The 17607-nt window shown below is 49.2% G+C and overlaps 1 protein-coding gene across 1 annotated transcript in view; it reads right to left on the reverse strand.

Moving 5' to 3' along the window:
• Nucleotides 1–2728: 2728 nt before the first annotated feature.
• Nucleotides 2729–17607, reverse strand: part of PPME1 (protein phosphatase methylesterase 1) — a 56675-nt gene continuing 41796 nt past the window's right edge. Inside the window, exons 14-15 of the mRNA XM_063950987.1 lie at nt 5204–5271; nt 2729–3387 (exon numbers count right to left, since the gene is read on the reverse strand). Coding sequence (XP_063807057.1) covers nt 3369–3387; nt 5204–5271 — 87 coding nt within the window. The 3' untranslated portion in view covers nt 2729–3368. The remainder of the gene's footprint in view (nt 3388–5203; nt 5272–17607) is intronic.

The following is a 17607-nucleotide window of genomic DNA, read 5'->3' on the forward strand; positions in this document are numbered from 1 at the left end:
AACCGTTTAGGAGCTCAAAACCAGGATTTTCTGCTGATTTCTGATCGCCAGCTCAGGAGTCTGCAAGCAGAACTCACGCTAATGCATCCGCCGGCAATCAATCGCCCCTTATAGTGCGAAGGCCCATACGTCATGTTTATAAGGCGTTATGAAAGTTTGCAGTGCCAGAAAGTCATTTCAATTCATAGGAGCAGACATGAGGCAAAAGAGCTTTGCTCATGAGAGCTGACAATCTACGGGAGCGCCATAGTATGTGCTTTCTTTGGGGGCCCATATCTCAACATTGCACCTCTGTCTACGGGCACTCTTAAATTCATGCTCATTGGAGATACAGAAGTGGGAGGAGCTTATAAAGGTTGTATATATTTAAAGCACCAAAGTCTTTAGGAATTCTCTATAGCCCTCGGTCCTGTGTGCCCCTCAAAAAAAAAAAAAAACAGAAAAACTTTTTTTTAAATCATTACACAAACTAAAATAAATAAAATAAAACACTACTTAATAATACACGGTTCTCAATCTTTGATGTTTAATTAGGTTTATTTTTTATTATTATCGTGGTCTGGTTTGTAGCCTTTGAACGGGGAAAGTTCTTTGTATCTTATTAGTGTCCGGTTATGACGGTCCATAAATAATGTGTACATTCATTAAAAACCTGCGGCCATAAAGCAATTCTGTGCTGGAGTAATGACAGAGAGATGAATCCGGGAGAACCTCACCCATGCCCCAGAGGTTATAACAATAGAATGAAAGAAGAGGAAGAAACATACAGTAATTTGCGGTGAAACCATCGTCCTCTCAGCGCTGCGCCAGCAATGAATGGCTGACAATCTTCTACGTCTGGTCTTATACCGCCATACTGTGTAAGTCAGTCTATTGGGTCGCTCCATTATTAGGTCAGGAGTGGCATATGTGTAACAGATACAATGCAATATAAGGAAAGTAAATTCAGTACAGCTTGTTGATGAACAATATGGCAGCACTCTAGATCACCTTACTAAAGTTGTGTTGCGCACTTTAACCACTGGGGGGCAGTGAAGAGAAGCTATGGGTGACCCATGCCACTACAGATGTCAAGGGCGCTCTAGGCAAGCCGTCAGAGCCTCTGACTAGGGGCACTGACCAATCCCACCTGTCATGGAAGATCATGCTGGGCGCTGTAGTTCCACAGCAGCTGTAGAGACACAGGTTGGCTGGCTCCAAGTTGGAGTCTGACAAAAAAAAAAAGAGGACCAGTCACCGAGGCACAAGGAGCCTCAGCAGAGTTGCAGCGTAAAAACTGCTTTGGCGCAATCAACATTTATTTAACAAAAGTACTGGTCCCAAAGGAGTAGAGGTTGTACGTGACACTTTGTGACTGAGACCACTCCGCAGACTGAGGCGCACATTTAGCGCATGTATAACCTCCTGAGAGCAGAGGTGAGGCGTGTTGGGCATATAAATGCGCGGCGCCTCACAAAGGCGTGTTACGCTATGCATAGACTTCTACAGAAACCAGAGGCTCGCCGCTGCAAAACGTAAACAGTTAACAATGCGTGTGTGCATTTTGTAAGGGAGGTCTGGCAGATGCAGCTGAACAAATAGTAATGAGACTATAGCCTATTAGTCAATAGCAGCCTGTACATCGGGGATACAAGTCAGGGATTATGAATATTAGGCTGGCTGAGGACTGGTGAGGTCACTGGTTCCAAGCAGCATCATAAGTTGCATAATGGTTCAGCCCACAGAACAGCCTCCAGCACGGGTGGTAAAAGGACCACTTGAAAACTAAAAGCTCACAGCAAGTCCATCCTCCGCTAAAACATTGGGAGGTAATTCCAAGTTGATCGCAGCAGCAATTTTGTTAGCAGTTGGGCAAAACCATGTGCACTGCAGGGGGGGCAGATATAACATGGGCAGGGAGAGTTAGATTTGGGTGTGGGGTGTTCAATCTGCAATCTAATTTGCAGTGTAAAAATAAAACAGCCAGTATTTACCCTGCACAGAAACAAAATAACCCACCCAAATCTAACTCTTTCTGCACATGTTATATCTGCCCCCCCTGCAGTGCACATGGTTTTGCCCAACTGCTAACAAAATTCCTGTTGCGATCAACTTGGAATTACCCCCATTGTTCCAATGAATGTTATAGGTCCTGTGCTCTCCGCTAAGACCACGGCCAGCCCTACAAGGCAGCGGCGGACCACGGCCATCCCTACAAGGCAGCGGCGGACCACGGCCAGCCCTACAAGGCAGCGGCGGACCACGGCCAGCCCTACAAGACAGCAGCAGACGACTATAAGTCGGCATGTTGGGAGTGTAGGTGGCACAGAGCTGGCAGCATCTAAAGTAATGGGGAAAGACAGAAAACGTTCCTGGCGATAGGAATTCTGATAAAGAGGCGTTTGTGGGAAAGAACTCACCCCAAACAAGTCAATGAGGACATACAGTTTTTCCAGGATTTGGCATTATCCCTTCCCGTTTATACAGCTGGTACTGGAGTTTATTACCTATACTGACTGGTTTCTCTATTCTAGAACATCATAGAAACCTGCTGTACACCACAGAATAACCCCGCCGCACGGTGCTGTGCACTATAGGCGTTTGTAGCAGACAGAGGCCCACCTACTCACATTGTGCTAAACTGCAGAACCCCAGGACACACCAGCAGCTACTCCAGGCACAGGTGGAGACTTGGACCAGGTCCTCCAGCAGGGCGGCGCTCACTGCATTCAACAGAAAGTACCACAGCTTCCCAAAGGTGAGGGCCATACAGAGAATTGCGGCCAATGACGCTCACTTTTATTATTATTTTTTTAAATATTACAGTACATTAAAAAAAATAGAAAGGAAAAACTTGAACACCACATAGTATTGCTCTGCGGGAGGAGCCTGCGATCCCCTCGGTCCAGAACACTGCTGGGCAATACTCCGCTGTCCGGCGCTTATTGTGCTAGGACTTCATTAAGCTTTGATGCGAATGCAGATCAGGAGACTAACGCTGGCCTAGAGCGGATATTTATACAGCTCGCGCTTCCTCTCTCACCAGACGGGGGGCTCCGCTCCGGAACGTAGTCAGCGTAAGGAATACTGTCTGGAAGCTGGACGAGTATCCGGCGCAGTTATTCGTCACTTCAGAGGAAGCGGATTGGCAGCTCTCCGAGGTCCAGCTGCGTGGTGCCTGTGTGCTCACATACAGCGCGGGTGGAAACCCAGTCAGAAAATAAAAACTAAACATGGACACGTGGCTGCTATATTGATTTGCGTGTACGGACAGAGGACACCGGCATCTCTCCGCTGTGCCAGGGTTCACGTAGCAAACCAGCAACATCACGTCAGCATCTGGAGCAGAATATTTACATGATGACTCTGTGCACACAGACTGCAGGCTACTAACAGGTCGGGAACACGCTGAAAGACAGCAAGTCAGGTTTATAAATGACATTTCAGATACATAGTGTTTCACACCACTGTATTCCTGCAGAACAGCCTTATATTATTCTGCACTGCTCGGGGACCCTGCTCCTCCCACTATATAACTCTTAGTCAGTAGCTTCCTGCTGCCTCCATTCCCCTCCTCACATCATGTCACATGCAGCCCTGTCCTCACTGTCAAATCACTCATCTCCTGATATACTCTGTGCTGCTGGGGACCATGCTCCTCCCACTATATAACTCTCAGTCAGTAGCTTCCTGCTGCCTCCATTCTCCTCCTCACATCATGTCACTGCCCCTGTCACATGCAGCCCTGTCCTCACTGACACATCACTCATCTCCTGATATACTCTGTGCTGCTGGGGCACCCTGCTCCTTCCACTATACAACTCTCAGTCAGTAGCTTCCTGCTGCCTCCATTCCCCTCCTCACATCATGTCACTGCCCCTGTCACATGCAGCCCTGTCCTCACTGACACATCACTCATCTCCTGATATACTCTGTGCTGCTGGGGACCCTGCTCCTCCCACTAGAAAACTCTCAGTCTGGGGCTTTCTGCTGCCTCCATTCCCCTCCTCAAATCATGTCACTGCCCCTGTCATATGCAGCCCTATCATCACTGACACATCACTCATCTCCTGATATACTCTGTGCTGCTGGGGCACCCTGCTCCTTCCACTATATAACTCAGTCCGTAGCTTCCTGCTGCCTCCATTCCCCTCCTCACATCATGTCACTGCCCCTGTCACATGCAGCCCTATCATCACTGACACATCCCTCATCTCCTGATATACTCTGTGCTGCTGGGGACCCTGCTCCTTCCACTATATAACTCTCAGTCTGTGGCTTCTTGCTGCCTCCATTCCCCTCCTCACATCATGTCACTGCCCCTGTCACATGCAGCCCTGTCCTCACTGACACATATGTAGTCAACAAAGTCAGCGCTTTCTCTGTTGCTGTGAACACCATCATTTGATTGGCTGAAGGCGGTTTCAATATCCACTTATAATCTGCAGACCTCTTAGATGTATAGAAGATGGAGAGTAAATACAATACAGCACTGTAACTTTAGCAAATGTTTCCCTAAAACATAAACTTATTTTATTCACTTCATGACTTTTTATGGCATAATAAAGGGTGATTCAAAAGTCGCAGTACCCTTTTTGTTTCAAAAACTGTGCGGGAAATGGGAAAACTGAATACTCCAGTAAGGTATGGGTGAGGTGGGCTATCTTTTAGGTTATGTACCGAACATGGGCGCCATCTTGAAATCGGCCATCTTGAATCTAAGTCCGTTTTTTCAAATGGAAAGGGGGTCGTGTAACATGTCAAACAGCAGAATTTGCTGAAAAGTTTATTGCTGCAAACAGATTTGATATAGCAGTTATGGTTCAAAAGTTACAACACTTTTTTTGTAGCAGGTAACTCTAGATGGCTTTGACAAAAGAGGAGAGAACTGAGGTCACTTCACAAGACTGCACTAATGAATTTGATATACGACACTTGTACATCTGTGTACGACAGTCTGAATCTGTATGAGAATTTCTCTGATGCAGCAGCTGCGGACTTTTCTCACTTTTAACGTTTTTAAAACCAATTCGTGTGCGGTAAAAGGGTAAAAGTAGCAGCCGCTGTCTCTGGTACAGACTGAGAGGACTGCTGCCTCTGCGGTGCGGATAAGACGTAGCGAGGATTCCTTGTGCCAGGTGTCTCGCAGCACTGTGTATTGAGGCTGGGCATCGGAGGACACATATAGAAATATATAGAAGGATTTGTTATATTATGTTCTTACCACTGAAAGCCCCCAACTGGTTCTGCAAATTGATGACGCACTAAGAACGTGGCAACAGCTTCAGCGACCTGGACAGGAGAAGAGATTCCATCAACGTCTGACAATAGGACTGTCCATACTTACATACATAGCTTTATAACTGCACATGGTGGTGATATGATCTGTAGGGGGGAATTAATTATTTTTCTCCCCAACTACCACTAGATGGCACCCTACGGTGCAATTCAATTGTCTGTTCCGTTTGGGTGCGCATGCAGCGGGAAGGACACACATTTCAGCTCACAGCCTCCTGAGGTGGCGAGCTGAAATGTGCCAACACTCTCTGCTCTGGGCAGCGCCCTAACTAGGACTAGGTTTAGTCTCTATTCGTGGCTAAACCCTGTAAATTTGGGCACTTTTATAGTGATGGGCGCAATTGAATTGCTCTGACGGAAGCCCGTTAAAACATTTGAATCACCCCAGTAGAGATTAAGCTGCTTTACTAAGGCACTATACAGTCTTCACACAAACATAGGGCCTAATTCAGACCTGATCACAGCAGCAAGATTGTCAGCTAACGGGCAATACCATGTGCACTGCAGGTGGGGCAGATGTAACATGTGCAGAGAGAGTTAGATTTGTGTGGGTTATATTGTTTCTGTGCAGGGTAAATACTGGCTGCTTTATTTTTACACTGCAATTTAGATTTCAGTTTGAACACACCCCACCCAAATCTAACTCTCTCTGCACATGTTACATCTGCCCCACCAGCAGTGCACATGGTTTTGGCCATTAGCTAACAAATGTGCTGCTGCGATCAACTCTGAATTAGGCCCATAGAACTAAAATGCGTTGCTAAGTTACATAACACTGAACATTTACATTGTATCAGACCAGCATGCACATTTTCTGTCTACACATCATCTATATAATAAAACCGTGTGCTGATAAAAATGATGTAAGCAGGAAGGCGAGCAAGCATGTCAGACCCTCTCAGAGAGGGATGGCCGATATTCCTTCCCAGCCTTTGTTGTTAGGAACAGTATAAAAGAGCTGAGGGAACCATTGAAGCTATACACCAAGGGCAGAAAGCTATCCCTTCTACGTCACCTTCTGAGGCCTCTGCAGGTCTGCAGGATTGTAGGGCCAGAGAGTATGATGCTGATCTGGCCGTCCTCCTTTCCTATCTGCTCTTTATAAATGATGACTATTCTTAAACACCAAATTACTAAGTTCTTATTGTGTCATGGTTACGGGTTTGTTAGAGGACTGACTAGGCTATCGCAGGCCAACGTAGCTGCAATAAAGAGGTAACTGCAAAATGGGTCTGCATCTTCACACACAATATCAGTGAGGAGAGTTCTTATTTTCGAAGGCTTTACCTGCATTTATATGCAGCTCGTTACTGCCCTCTGCTGGCTGCCAGAGTGTAACACAGGCATGTACTCTTCTTGCACTGGACACATTACCATTCCCCTCCACTTCTTGCTCAGGGCCAGTGTTGCTCTTCTGGCCCTTGTATGTGGGGATGCACACGGTGTTTCTCAGCTTTTTGCAGATATGCCTGTAGTGCCTCACACTATGAGAGGGACAGGACCAAATCAGGAAAACCTATTGTGTATTACCCCTGCTCTAAAGGTCAGGCAGAAATGCAGCAATGGGTGGTCAGCCTAGAGCCACTGCTGGCTGGTGGCAGTTCACCGGATGCGGAGGAAACAGCGGGATTTGGTGCCGTCGAGGATGGTTTAAGTAAGCGAGACCTTACATTCTAAAGGGGAGGGGCACACAGACAGGGGTGACACATATGGGGTAGAAAGTGAGCGTGGCCCACAGAGGGGTTAGGATGAGAGACGTCTGGGTTTGGTAAAGAAGTGGGTCTTGAGAGCACGTTTGAAGTTTTGTCGAGAGGTGGAGAGGTAGGGAATTCTAGAGAAAGGGAGCAGCACAGGAGAAATCTTGGAGGTAGGAGTGGGAGGAGGTAATAAGCTGGCAGGAAAGGCAGTGCGCATTAACAGAGCGAGGGGAGCGGGCAGGAGTGCAAAGGGAGATAAGGTCAGAGGTGTAAATGGGAGAGGAGTGGGTGAAGGCTTTGTGAGTATGAGAAGCTTGAATTGGATTCTGAAGGGAAGGGAAGCCAGAGGAGGGCTTGTAGGAGAGGGGAGGTGGACGTAGTGCGTTGGTGAGGAAGATGAGCCGGGCAGCAGCATTGAGGATAGATTGGAGTGGAGAGAGGTATTTGTCAGGGATGCCAGTCAGGAGGAGATTACAGTAGTCCAGTCTGGAGATGACCAGTGAGTGGATAATGGTTTTAGTGGCATCCTGGTTTAGAAAGGGTCTGATCCTGGAAATACTTTTGAAATTAAAGAGGCAGGTTTGCTATGCACCCTAGTTTTCTGGGAACTCCTCCTACTTTTTCAGAAATGACCTCCGTTTACAGGACTGCCTCAACCCTACACCTCATCCCACCCTCCGGTCTGAGCCCCAGTTGGTTACATCCATGCAGGGGTTTTGCCTTAACGGCATCATCACTAGGCCGCTTATGTAAGGCCTCGTACTCTAAGTCATGCCAACACCCCGCTTCTGTGCGGATTCATCTCCAAAGTGATTCTAGATCTGACTGGGGTACGGGGTGAGGAGGCCCTAGAGGACTCTGAAGGTTAGCAGGAATATTCTTCCGCTAAGCAGGAGTTGATGACCGGATAATGGTTATCTGACTGGCCCTTCATTTTCAAGACCCTGAACTGACAGGGGTTTCTATTGCAGAAAAAAAATAAAAAAATAAGATTTTACTCACCGGTAAATCTATTTCTCGTAGTCCGTAGTGGATGCTGGGAACTCCGAAAGGACCATGGGGAATAGCGGCTCCGCAGGAGACTGGGCACAACTAAAGAAAGCTTTTAGGTCACCTGGTGTGCACTGGCTCCTCCCACTATGACCCTCCTCCAAGCCTCAGTTAGGACACTGTGCCCGGACGAGCTGACATAATAAGGAAGGATTTTGAATTTCGGGTAAGACTCTTACCAGCCACACCAATCACACTGTATAACTCGTGATACAATACCCAGTTTAACAGTATGAAAACAACTGAGCCTCTCAACAGATGGCTCAACAATAACCCTTTAGTTAACAGTAACTATGTACAAGTATTGCAGACAATCCGCACTTGGGACGGGCGCCCAGCATCCACTACGGACTACGAGAAATAGATTTACCGGTGAGTAAAATCTTATTTTCTCTGACGTCCTAGTGGATGCTGGGAACTCCGAAAGGACCATGGGGATTATACCAAAGCTCCCAAACGGGCGGGAGAGTGCGGATGACTCTGCAGCACCGAATGAGAGAACTCAAGGTCCTCCTCAGCCAGGGTATCAAATCTGTAGAATTTTGCAAACGTGTTTGCCCCTGACCAAGTAGCAGCTCGGCAAAGTTGTAAAGCCGAGACCCCTCGGGCAGCCGCCCAAGATGAGCCCACCTTCCTTGTGGAATGGGCTTTTACTGATTTAGGATGCGGCAGTCCAGCCGCAGAATGCGCCTGCTGAATTGTGCTACAAATCCAGCGAGCAATAGTCTGCTTAGAAGCAGGAGCACCCAGCTTGTTGGGTGCATACAGGATAAATAGCGAGTCAGTTTTCCTGACTCCAGCCGTCCTGGAAACATAAATTTTCAAGGCCCTGACTACGTCCAGCAACTTGGAATCCTCCAAGTCCCTAGTAGCCACAGGCACCACAATAGGTTGGTTCAAGTGAAAAGCTGATACCACCTTAGGGAGAAACTGAGGACGATTCCTCAATTCTGCCCTATCCATATGGAAAATCAGATAAGGGCTTTTACATGACAAAGCCGCCAATTCTGACACACGCCTGGCCGAAGCCAAGGCCAATAACATGACCACTTTCCACGTGAGATATTTTAGATCCACGGTTTTAAGTGGCTCAAACCAATGTGATTTTAAGAAACTCAACACCACGTTGAGATCCCAAGGTGCCACTGGAGGCACAAACGGGGGCTGAATATGCAGCACTCCCTTCAAAAACGTCTGAACTTCAGGCAATGAAGCCAGTTCTTTCTGGAAGAAAATCGACAGAGCCGAGATCTGTACCTTAATGGAGCCTAATTTCAGGCATATAGTCACTCCTGCTTGTAGGAAATGCAGAAATCGACCTAGTTGAAACTCCTCTGTTGGGGCCTTTTTGGCCTCACACCAAGCAACATATTTCCGCCATATGCGGTGATAATGCTTTGCAGTTACATCTTTCCTGGCTTTAATCAGCGTAGGAATGACTTCCTCCGGAATGCCCTTTTCCTTCAGGATCCGGTGTTCAACCGCCATGCCGTCAAACGCAGCCGCGGTAAGTCTTGGAACAGACAGGGCCCCTGCTGCAGCAGGTCCTGTCTGAGCGGCAGAGGCCATGGGTCCTCTGAGATCATCTCTTGAAGTTCCGGGTACCACGCTCGTCTTGGCCAATCCGGAACCACGAGTATTGTTCTTACTCCTCGTTTTCTCATTATTCTCAGTACCCTTGGTATGAGAGGTAGAGGAGGGAACACATAAACTGACTGGTACACCCACGGTGTCACCAAAGCGTCCACAGCTATCGCCTGAGGGTCCCTTGACCTGGCGCAATATCTCTCTAGTTTTTTGTTTAGGCGGGACGCCATCATGTCCACTTGTGGACGTTCCCATCGATTTACAATCAGCGTGAAGACTTCTGGATGAAGTCCCCACTCTCCCGGGTGGAGGTCGTGCCTGGTGAGAAAGTCTGCTTCCCAGTTGTCCACTCCCGGAATGAACACTGCTGACAGTGCTAGTACGTGATTTTCCGCCCATCGGAGAATCCTTGTGGCTTCTGCCATTGCCATCCTGCTTCTTGTGCCGCCCTGTCGATTTACATGGGCGACTGCCGTGATGTTGTCTGATTGGATCAGCACCGGCTGGTTTTGAAGCAGAGGCCTTGCCTGACTTAGGGCGTTGTAAATGGCCCTTAGTTCCAGAATATTTATGTGTAGGGAAGTCTCCTGACTCGACCATAGTCCTTGGAAGTTTCTTCCCTGTGTGACTGCCCCCCAGCCCCGAAGGCTGGCATCCGTGGTCACCAGGACCCAGTCCTTTATGCCGAATCTGCGGCCCTCTAGAAGATGGGCACTCCGCAGCCACCACAGCAGAGACACCCTGGTTCTCGGAGACAGGGTTATCAGGCGATGCATCTGAAGATGCGATCCGGACCACTGGTCCAACAGGTCCCACTGAAAGATTCTGGCATGGAACCTGCCGAAAGGAATTGCTTCGTAAGAAGCCACCATCTTTCCCAGGACCCGCGTGCAGTGATGCACCGATACCTGTTTCGGTTTCAGGAGGTCTCTGACTAGAGATGACAGCTCCTTGGCTTTCTCCTCCGGGAGAAACACTTTTTTCTGGACTGTGTCCAAGATCATACCCAGGAACAGTAGACGTGTCGTCGGAACCAGCTGTGATTTGGAATATTCAGAATCCAACCGTGCTGGTATAGCACCTCCTGAGATAGTTCTACTCCCACCAACAACTGCTCCTTGGACCTCGCCTTTATTAGGAGATCGTCCAAGTACGGGATAATTAAAACTCCCTTTCTTCGAAGGAGTATCATCATTTCCGCCATTACTTTGGTAAACACCCTCGGTGCCGTGGAGAGTCTAAACGGCAGCGTCTGGAATTGGTAATGGCAATCCTGTACCACAAATCTGAGGTACTCCTGGTGAGGATAGTAAATGGGGACATGCAGGTAAGCATCCTTGATGTCCAGGGATACCATGTAATCCCCCTCGTCCAGGCTTGCAATAACCGCCCTGAGCGATTCCATCTTGAACTTGAATTTTTTTATGTATGTGTTCAAGGATTTCAAATTTAAAATAGGTCTCACCGAACCGTCCGGTTTCGGTACCACAACCAGTGTGGAATAGTAACCCCGTCCTTGTTGAAGTAGGGGCACCTTGACTATCACCTGCTGGGAATACAGCTTGTGAATTGCCTCTAGCACAGCCTCCCTGCCTGAGGGAGTTGTCGGCAAGGCAGATTTTAGGAACCGGTGGGGTGGGGACGCCTCGAATTCCAGTTTGTACCCTTGAGATACTATTTGCAGGATCCAGGGATCCACCTGTGAGCGAGCCCACTGATCGCTGAAATTTTTGAGGCGGCCCCCCACCGTACCTGGCTCCGCCTGTGGAGCCCCACCGTCATGCGGCGGACTTGGAAGAAGCGGGGGAGGACTTTTGCTCCTGGGAACCTGCTGTTTGTTGCAGCCTTTTTCCCCTACCTCTGCCTCTGGACAGAAAGGACCCGCCTTTTCCACGCCTGTTTTTCTGAGTCCGAAAGGACTGTACCTGATAAAACGGCGCCTTTTTAGGCTGTGAGGGAACATGGGGTAAAAATGCTGACTTCCCAGCAGTTGCTGTGGAAACTAGGTCCGAGAGACCATCCCCGAATAACTCCTCACCCTTATAAGGCAAAACTTCCATGTGCCTTTTTGAATCTGCATCCCCTGTCCACTGGCGAGTCCATAAGCCTCTCCTAGCAGAAATGGACAGTGCACTTATTTTAGATGCCAGCCGGCAGATCTCCCTCTGTGCATCTCTCATGTATAAGACTGAGTCTTTTATATGCTCTATGGTTAGTAGAATAGTGTCCCTGTCTAGGGTGTCAATATTTTCTGACAGGGAATCTGACCACGCAGCGGCAGCACTGCACATCCATGCTGACGCAATAGCAGGTCTAAGTATAATGCCTGAGTGTGTATATACAGACTTCAGGATAGCCTCCTGCTTTCTATCAGCAGGTTCCTTGAGGGCGGCCGTATCCGGAGACGGTAGTGCCACCTTTTTAGACAAACGTGTGAGCGCTTTATCCACCCTAGGTGGTGTCTCCCAACGTGACCTATCCTCTGGCGGGAAAGGGAACGCCATTAGTAACTTCTTAGAGATTACCAATCTTTTATCAGGGAAAGCCCACGCTTCTTCACACACTTCATTTAATTCTTCTGATGGGGGAAAGACTACGGGTAGTTTTTTCTCCCCAAACATAATACCCTTTTTAGTGGTACCTGGGTTTATATCAGAAATTTGTAACACCTCTTTCATTGCTTCAATCATGCAACGAATGGCCTTAGTGGACATTAGACTAGTCTCATCGTCGTCGACACTGGTGTCAGTATCCGTGTCGACATCCGCGTCTGCCATCTGAGGTAGCGGGCGTTTTAGAGCCCCCGCAGGCCTTTGAGACACCTGGACAGGCACGAGCTGAGAAGCCGGCTGTCCCGCATTTGGCATGTCGTCAAATTTTTTGTGTAAGGAGTCGACGCGTGCACGCAATTCCTTCCATAAGTCCATCCACTCAGGTGTCTGCCCCGCAGGGGGTGACATCCCTTCTATATGCATCTGCTCCGCCTCCACATCATTATCCTCATCAAACATGTCGACACAGCCGTACCGACACACCGCACACACACAGGGAATGCTCTAACAGAGGACAGGACCCACAAAAGCCCTTTGGGGAGACAGAGTGAGAGTATGCCAGCACACACCAGAGCGCTATATAATGCAGGGACTAACTGAATTATGTCCCCTATAGCTGCTGTTATATATACTGCGCCTAAATGTAGTGCCCCCCCTCTCTTTTTTACCCTTTTCTGTAGTGTAGACTGCAGGGGAGAGCCAGGGAGCTTCCTTCCAGCGGAGCTGTGAGGGAGAAATGGCGCCAGTGTGCTGAAGGAGATAGCTCCGCCCCTTTTTCGCGGACTATTCTCCCGCTTTTTTCTGGATTCTGGCAGGGGTAATTATCACATATATAGCCTCTGGGGCTATATATTGTGGTATTTTTGCCAGCCAAGGTCTTTTTATTGCTGCTCAGGGCGCCCCCCCCTAGCGCCCTGCACCCTCAGTGACCGGAGTGTGAAGTGTGTATGAGGAGCAATGGCGCACAGCTGCAGTGCTGTGCGCTACCTTGGTGAAGACTGATGTCTTCTGCCGCCGATTTTCCGGACCTCTTCTTACTTCTGGCTCTGTAAGGGGGACGGCGGCGCGGCTCCGGGACCGAACACCAAGGCCAGTTCCATGCGGTCGGTCCCTCTGGAGCTAATGGTGTCCAGTAGCCTAAGAAGCCCAAGCTAGCTGCAAGCAGGTAGGTTCGCTTCTTCTCCCCTTAGTCCCTCGCTGCAGTGAGCCTGTTGCCAGCAGGTCTCACTGTAAAATAAAAAACCTAAATATATACTTTCTTTCTAGAAGCTCAGGAGAGCCCCTAGTGTGCATCCAACCTCGGCCGGGCACAAAATCTAACTGAGGCTTGGAGGAGGGTCATAGTGGGAGGAGCCAGTGCACACCAGGTGACCTAAAAGCTTTCTTTAGTTGTGCCCAGTCTCCTGCGGAGCCGCTATTCCCCATGGTCCTTTGGGAGTTTCCAGCATCCACTAGGACGTCAGAGAAAAAGAAGTATCTAACTTTTCAAAGACCCCAGGCATTTTATCCTCATCCTTTTCCCAAACTGGGTTTTGGCAAATGGGAGACTCCACTGCATGGTGTGGGGACCCTTCCATGGGGCATTTATCTAAATCCACCAAAATCCCCCCATTTGGCGCACATTAGTTTCAAAGATGGGACAGATAGGAGGCGCGGTATGTGGCAAAATCTATTTTAGTAAAAGGGGTTAGCCTTCTCTCAGCTGCCGCCTGGACAATACAGCCGGGGAATAATAAGATTTTACTTACCGGTAAATCTATTTCTCGTAGTCCGTAGAGGATGCTGGGACTCCGTAAGGACCATGGGGAATAGACGGGCTCTGCAGGAGATAGGGCACTTTAAGAAAGCTTTGGATTCTGGGTGTGCACTGGCTCCTCCCACTATGCCCCTCCTCCAGACCTCAGTTAGGGAAACGGTGCCCAGAGGAGATGGACAGTATGAGGAAGGATTTTTGTAAATCTAAGGGCGAGATTCATACCAGCCACACCAATCACACCATATAACTTAAGATAAACTTACCCAGTTAACAGTATGAACAACAACATAGCCATGGTGTCACCGAAAACTATAACATAACCCTTATGTAAGCAATAACTATATACAAGTCATGCAGAAGAAGTCCGCACTTGGGACGGGCGCCCAACATCCTCTACGGACTACGAGAAATAGATTTACCGGTAAGTAAAATCTTATTTTCTCCAACGTCCTTGAGGATGCTGGGACTCCGTAAGGACCATGGGGATTATACCAAAGCTCCCAAACGGGCGGGAGAGTGCGGATGACTCTGCAGCACCGATTGAGCAAACAGGAGGTCCTCCTCAGCCAGGGTATCAAACCTATAGAACTTTGCAAAGGTGTTTGTCCCCGACCAAGTAGCTGCTCGGCACAACTGTAATGCCGAGACCCCTCGGGCAGCCGCCCAAGAAGAGACCACTTTCCTAGTGGAGTGGGCCTTAACCGATTTCGGTAATGGCAATCCTGCCGTAGAATGCGCCTGTTGAATCGTGTTACAGATCCAGCGAGCAATAGTCTGCTTTGAAGCAGGGGCGCCAACCTTGTTGGCCGCATACAGAACAAACAAAGCTTCAGTCTTCCTGATCCGAGCCGTTCTGGTCACATAAATCTTCAAAGCCCGGACTACATCCAGGGACTCGGAATCCTCCAAGTCCCTTGTAGCCACAGGCACGACAATAGGTTGGTTCACATGAAAAAATGAGACCACTTTTGGCAGAAAGTGAGGACGAGTCCTCAACTCTGCCCTATCCACGTGAAAAACCAAGTATGGGCTTTTATGCGATAAAGCCGCCAATTCTGAAACACGTCTCGCCGAAGCTAACGCCAACAACATGACCACTTTCCACGTGAGGTATTTCAACTCCACAGTTTTAAGTGGTTCAAACCAAGGTGACTTGAGGAAACGTAACACCACGTTAAGATCCCAAGACGCCACCGGAGGCACAAAGGGAGGCTGAATATGCAGCACCCCCTTCACAAAAGTCTGTACCTCAGGAAGAGAGGCTAATTCTCTTTGAAAGAAAATGGATAAGGCCGAAATCTGGACCTTTATGGACCCTAATTTTAGGCCCAAGGTCACTCCTGTTTGAAGGAAGTGAAGTAGACGGCCCAAATGGAACTCCTCCGTAGGAGCAGCTCTGGCCTCACACCAAGAAACATATTTCCGCCATATACGGTGATAATGTTTCAACGTCACGTCTTTCCTAGCTTTGATCAGGGTAGGAATGACTCCCTCCGGAATTCCTTTTTCCGCTAGAATCAGGCGTTCAACCGCCATGCCGTCAAACGCAGCCGCGGTAAGTCTTGGAACAGACAGGGCCCCTGCTGCAGCAGGTCCTGCCTTAGAGGAAGAGGCCACGGATCTTCTGTGAGCAACTCTTGCAGTTCCAGATACCAAGTCCTCCGTGGCCAATCTGGAACAATGAGGATTGTTCTGACCCTGCTTATTCTTACAATTCTCAACACCTTGGGTATGAGAGGAAGAGGAGGAAACACATAGACCGATCTGAACACCCAAGGTGTCACCAGAGCGTCTACCGCTACCGCCTGAGGGTCCCTTGACCTGGCGCAATACCGCTTTAGCTTTTTGTTGAGACGGGACTCCATCATGTCTATTTGAGGCAGGCCCCACGATCCGCGATCTGTGCAAAGACTTCTTGATGAAGTCCCCACTCCCCCGGATGCAGGTCGTGCCTGCTGAGGAAGTCCGCCTCCCAGTTGTCCACCCCCGGGATGAACACCGCTGACAGCGCGCTTACATGGCCTTCCGCCCAGCGTAGAATCCTGGTCGCTTCTGCCATGGCCACTCTGCTCCTTGTTCCGCCTTGGCGGTTTATATGAGCCACTGCCGTGACATTGTCTGACTGAATCAGAACCGGTCTTCTCCGTAGTAAGTTCTCCGCTTGACGCAGGGCGTTGTATATGGCCCTCAACTCCAGGACGTTGATGTGGAGACAAGTCTCTAGATTTGACCAGAGACCTTGGAAATTTCTTCCCAGTGTGACTGCTCCCCAGCCTCGGAGGCTTGCGTCCGTGGTCACCAGGACCCAGTCCTGAATGCCGAACCTGCGACCCTCTAGAAGGTGAGCACTGTTCAGCCACCACAGGAGAGATACCCTGGTCCTGGGAGACAGGGTGATCCTTTGATGCATTTGTAAATGGGACCCGGACCACTTGTCCAAGAGGTCCCATTGAAAAGTCCTCGCATGGAATCTGCCGAAAGGGATGGCCTCATATGAAGCCACCATCTTCCCCAGGACCCGCGTGCACTGATGCACTGAAACCTTCTTTGGTTTCAATAGGTTCCTGACCATGGTCATGAGTTCCTAAACCTTTTCGATCGGAAGAAAAACCTTTTTCTGGTCTGTGTCTAGGATCAGGCCCAGAAAGGTCAGACGCGTTGTAGGAACTAGCTGGGACTTCGGTATATTGAGAATCCAGCCGTGTAGCTGCAATGTCTTCATGGACAGAGACACGCTGTCCAGCAACTTCTCCCGAGATCTCGCCTTTATTAGGAGATCGTCCAAGTATGGGATAATTGTGACCCCCTGCCTGCGCAGGAGCACCATCATTTCCGCCATTACCTTGGTGAAAACCCTCGGGGCCGTGGAAAGCCCAAACGGCAACGTCTGAAATTGGTAGTGACAGTCCTGCACTGCAAATCTCAGGAACGCCTGATGGGGGGGGGGGGGGGGGGAAATTGGAACATGAAGGTATGCATCCTTTATGTCCAGGGACACCATCCAATCCCCCACCTCCAGGCTGGCAATGACCGCCCAGAGTGATTCCATTTTGAACTTGAACCTTTTCAAGTACAAGTTCAGAGAATTCAGGTTTAAAATGGGCCTGACCGAACCGTCCGGTTTCAGGACCACAAACAGGGTTGAATAATATCCCTCTCCCTGCTGGAGATGAGGAACTGTGACAATCACCTGTTGAACATACAATTTTTGGATTGCTGTCAACACTGACTCCCTCTCTGACGGGGAAGTCGGCAGAGCCGATTTGAAAAACCGGCGAGGAGGCAAGTCTTCGAATTCTAGCCTGTATTCTAGCCTGTATCCCTGAGCAACAATCTCTACTGCCCAGGGATCCACCTGCGATTGAACCCAGACATGGCTGAAAAACCGAAGACGAGCCCCCACCAGATCTGCCTCCCCCCGGGAAGCCCCAGCGTCATGCGGTGGACTTTGCAGACGCAGGGGAGGACTTCTGCTCTTGGGAACTAGCTGTGTGCAGCTTCTTACCCCTGCCTTTCCTCTGGTAACAAAGGACGATCCCCGCACCTTCTTATTTTTATTGGAACGAAAGGACTGCATTTGATAATGAGGTGCCTTCTTAGTATGCTGCGGGGGGACATAAGGTAAGAAATTCGACTTACCAGCCGTAGCGACAAGGTCCGAGAGGCCGTCTCCAAACAACTCCTCCCC

Source organism: Pseudophryne corroboree, chromosome 2 (assembly GCF_028390025.1).
Source record: "Pseudophryne corroboree isolate aPseCor3 chromosome 2, aPseCor3.hap2, whole genome shotgun sequence".
Classification (NCBI taxonomy): Eukaryota; Metazoa; Chordata; class Amphibia; order Anura; family Myobatrachidae; genus Pseudophryne; species Pseudophryne corroboree.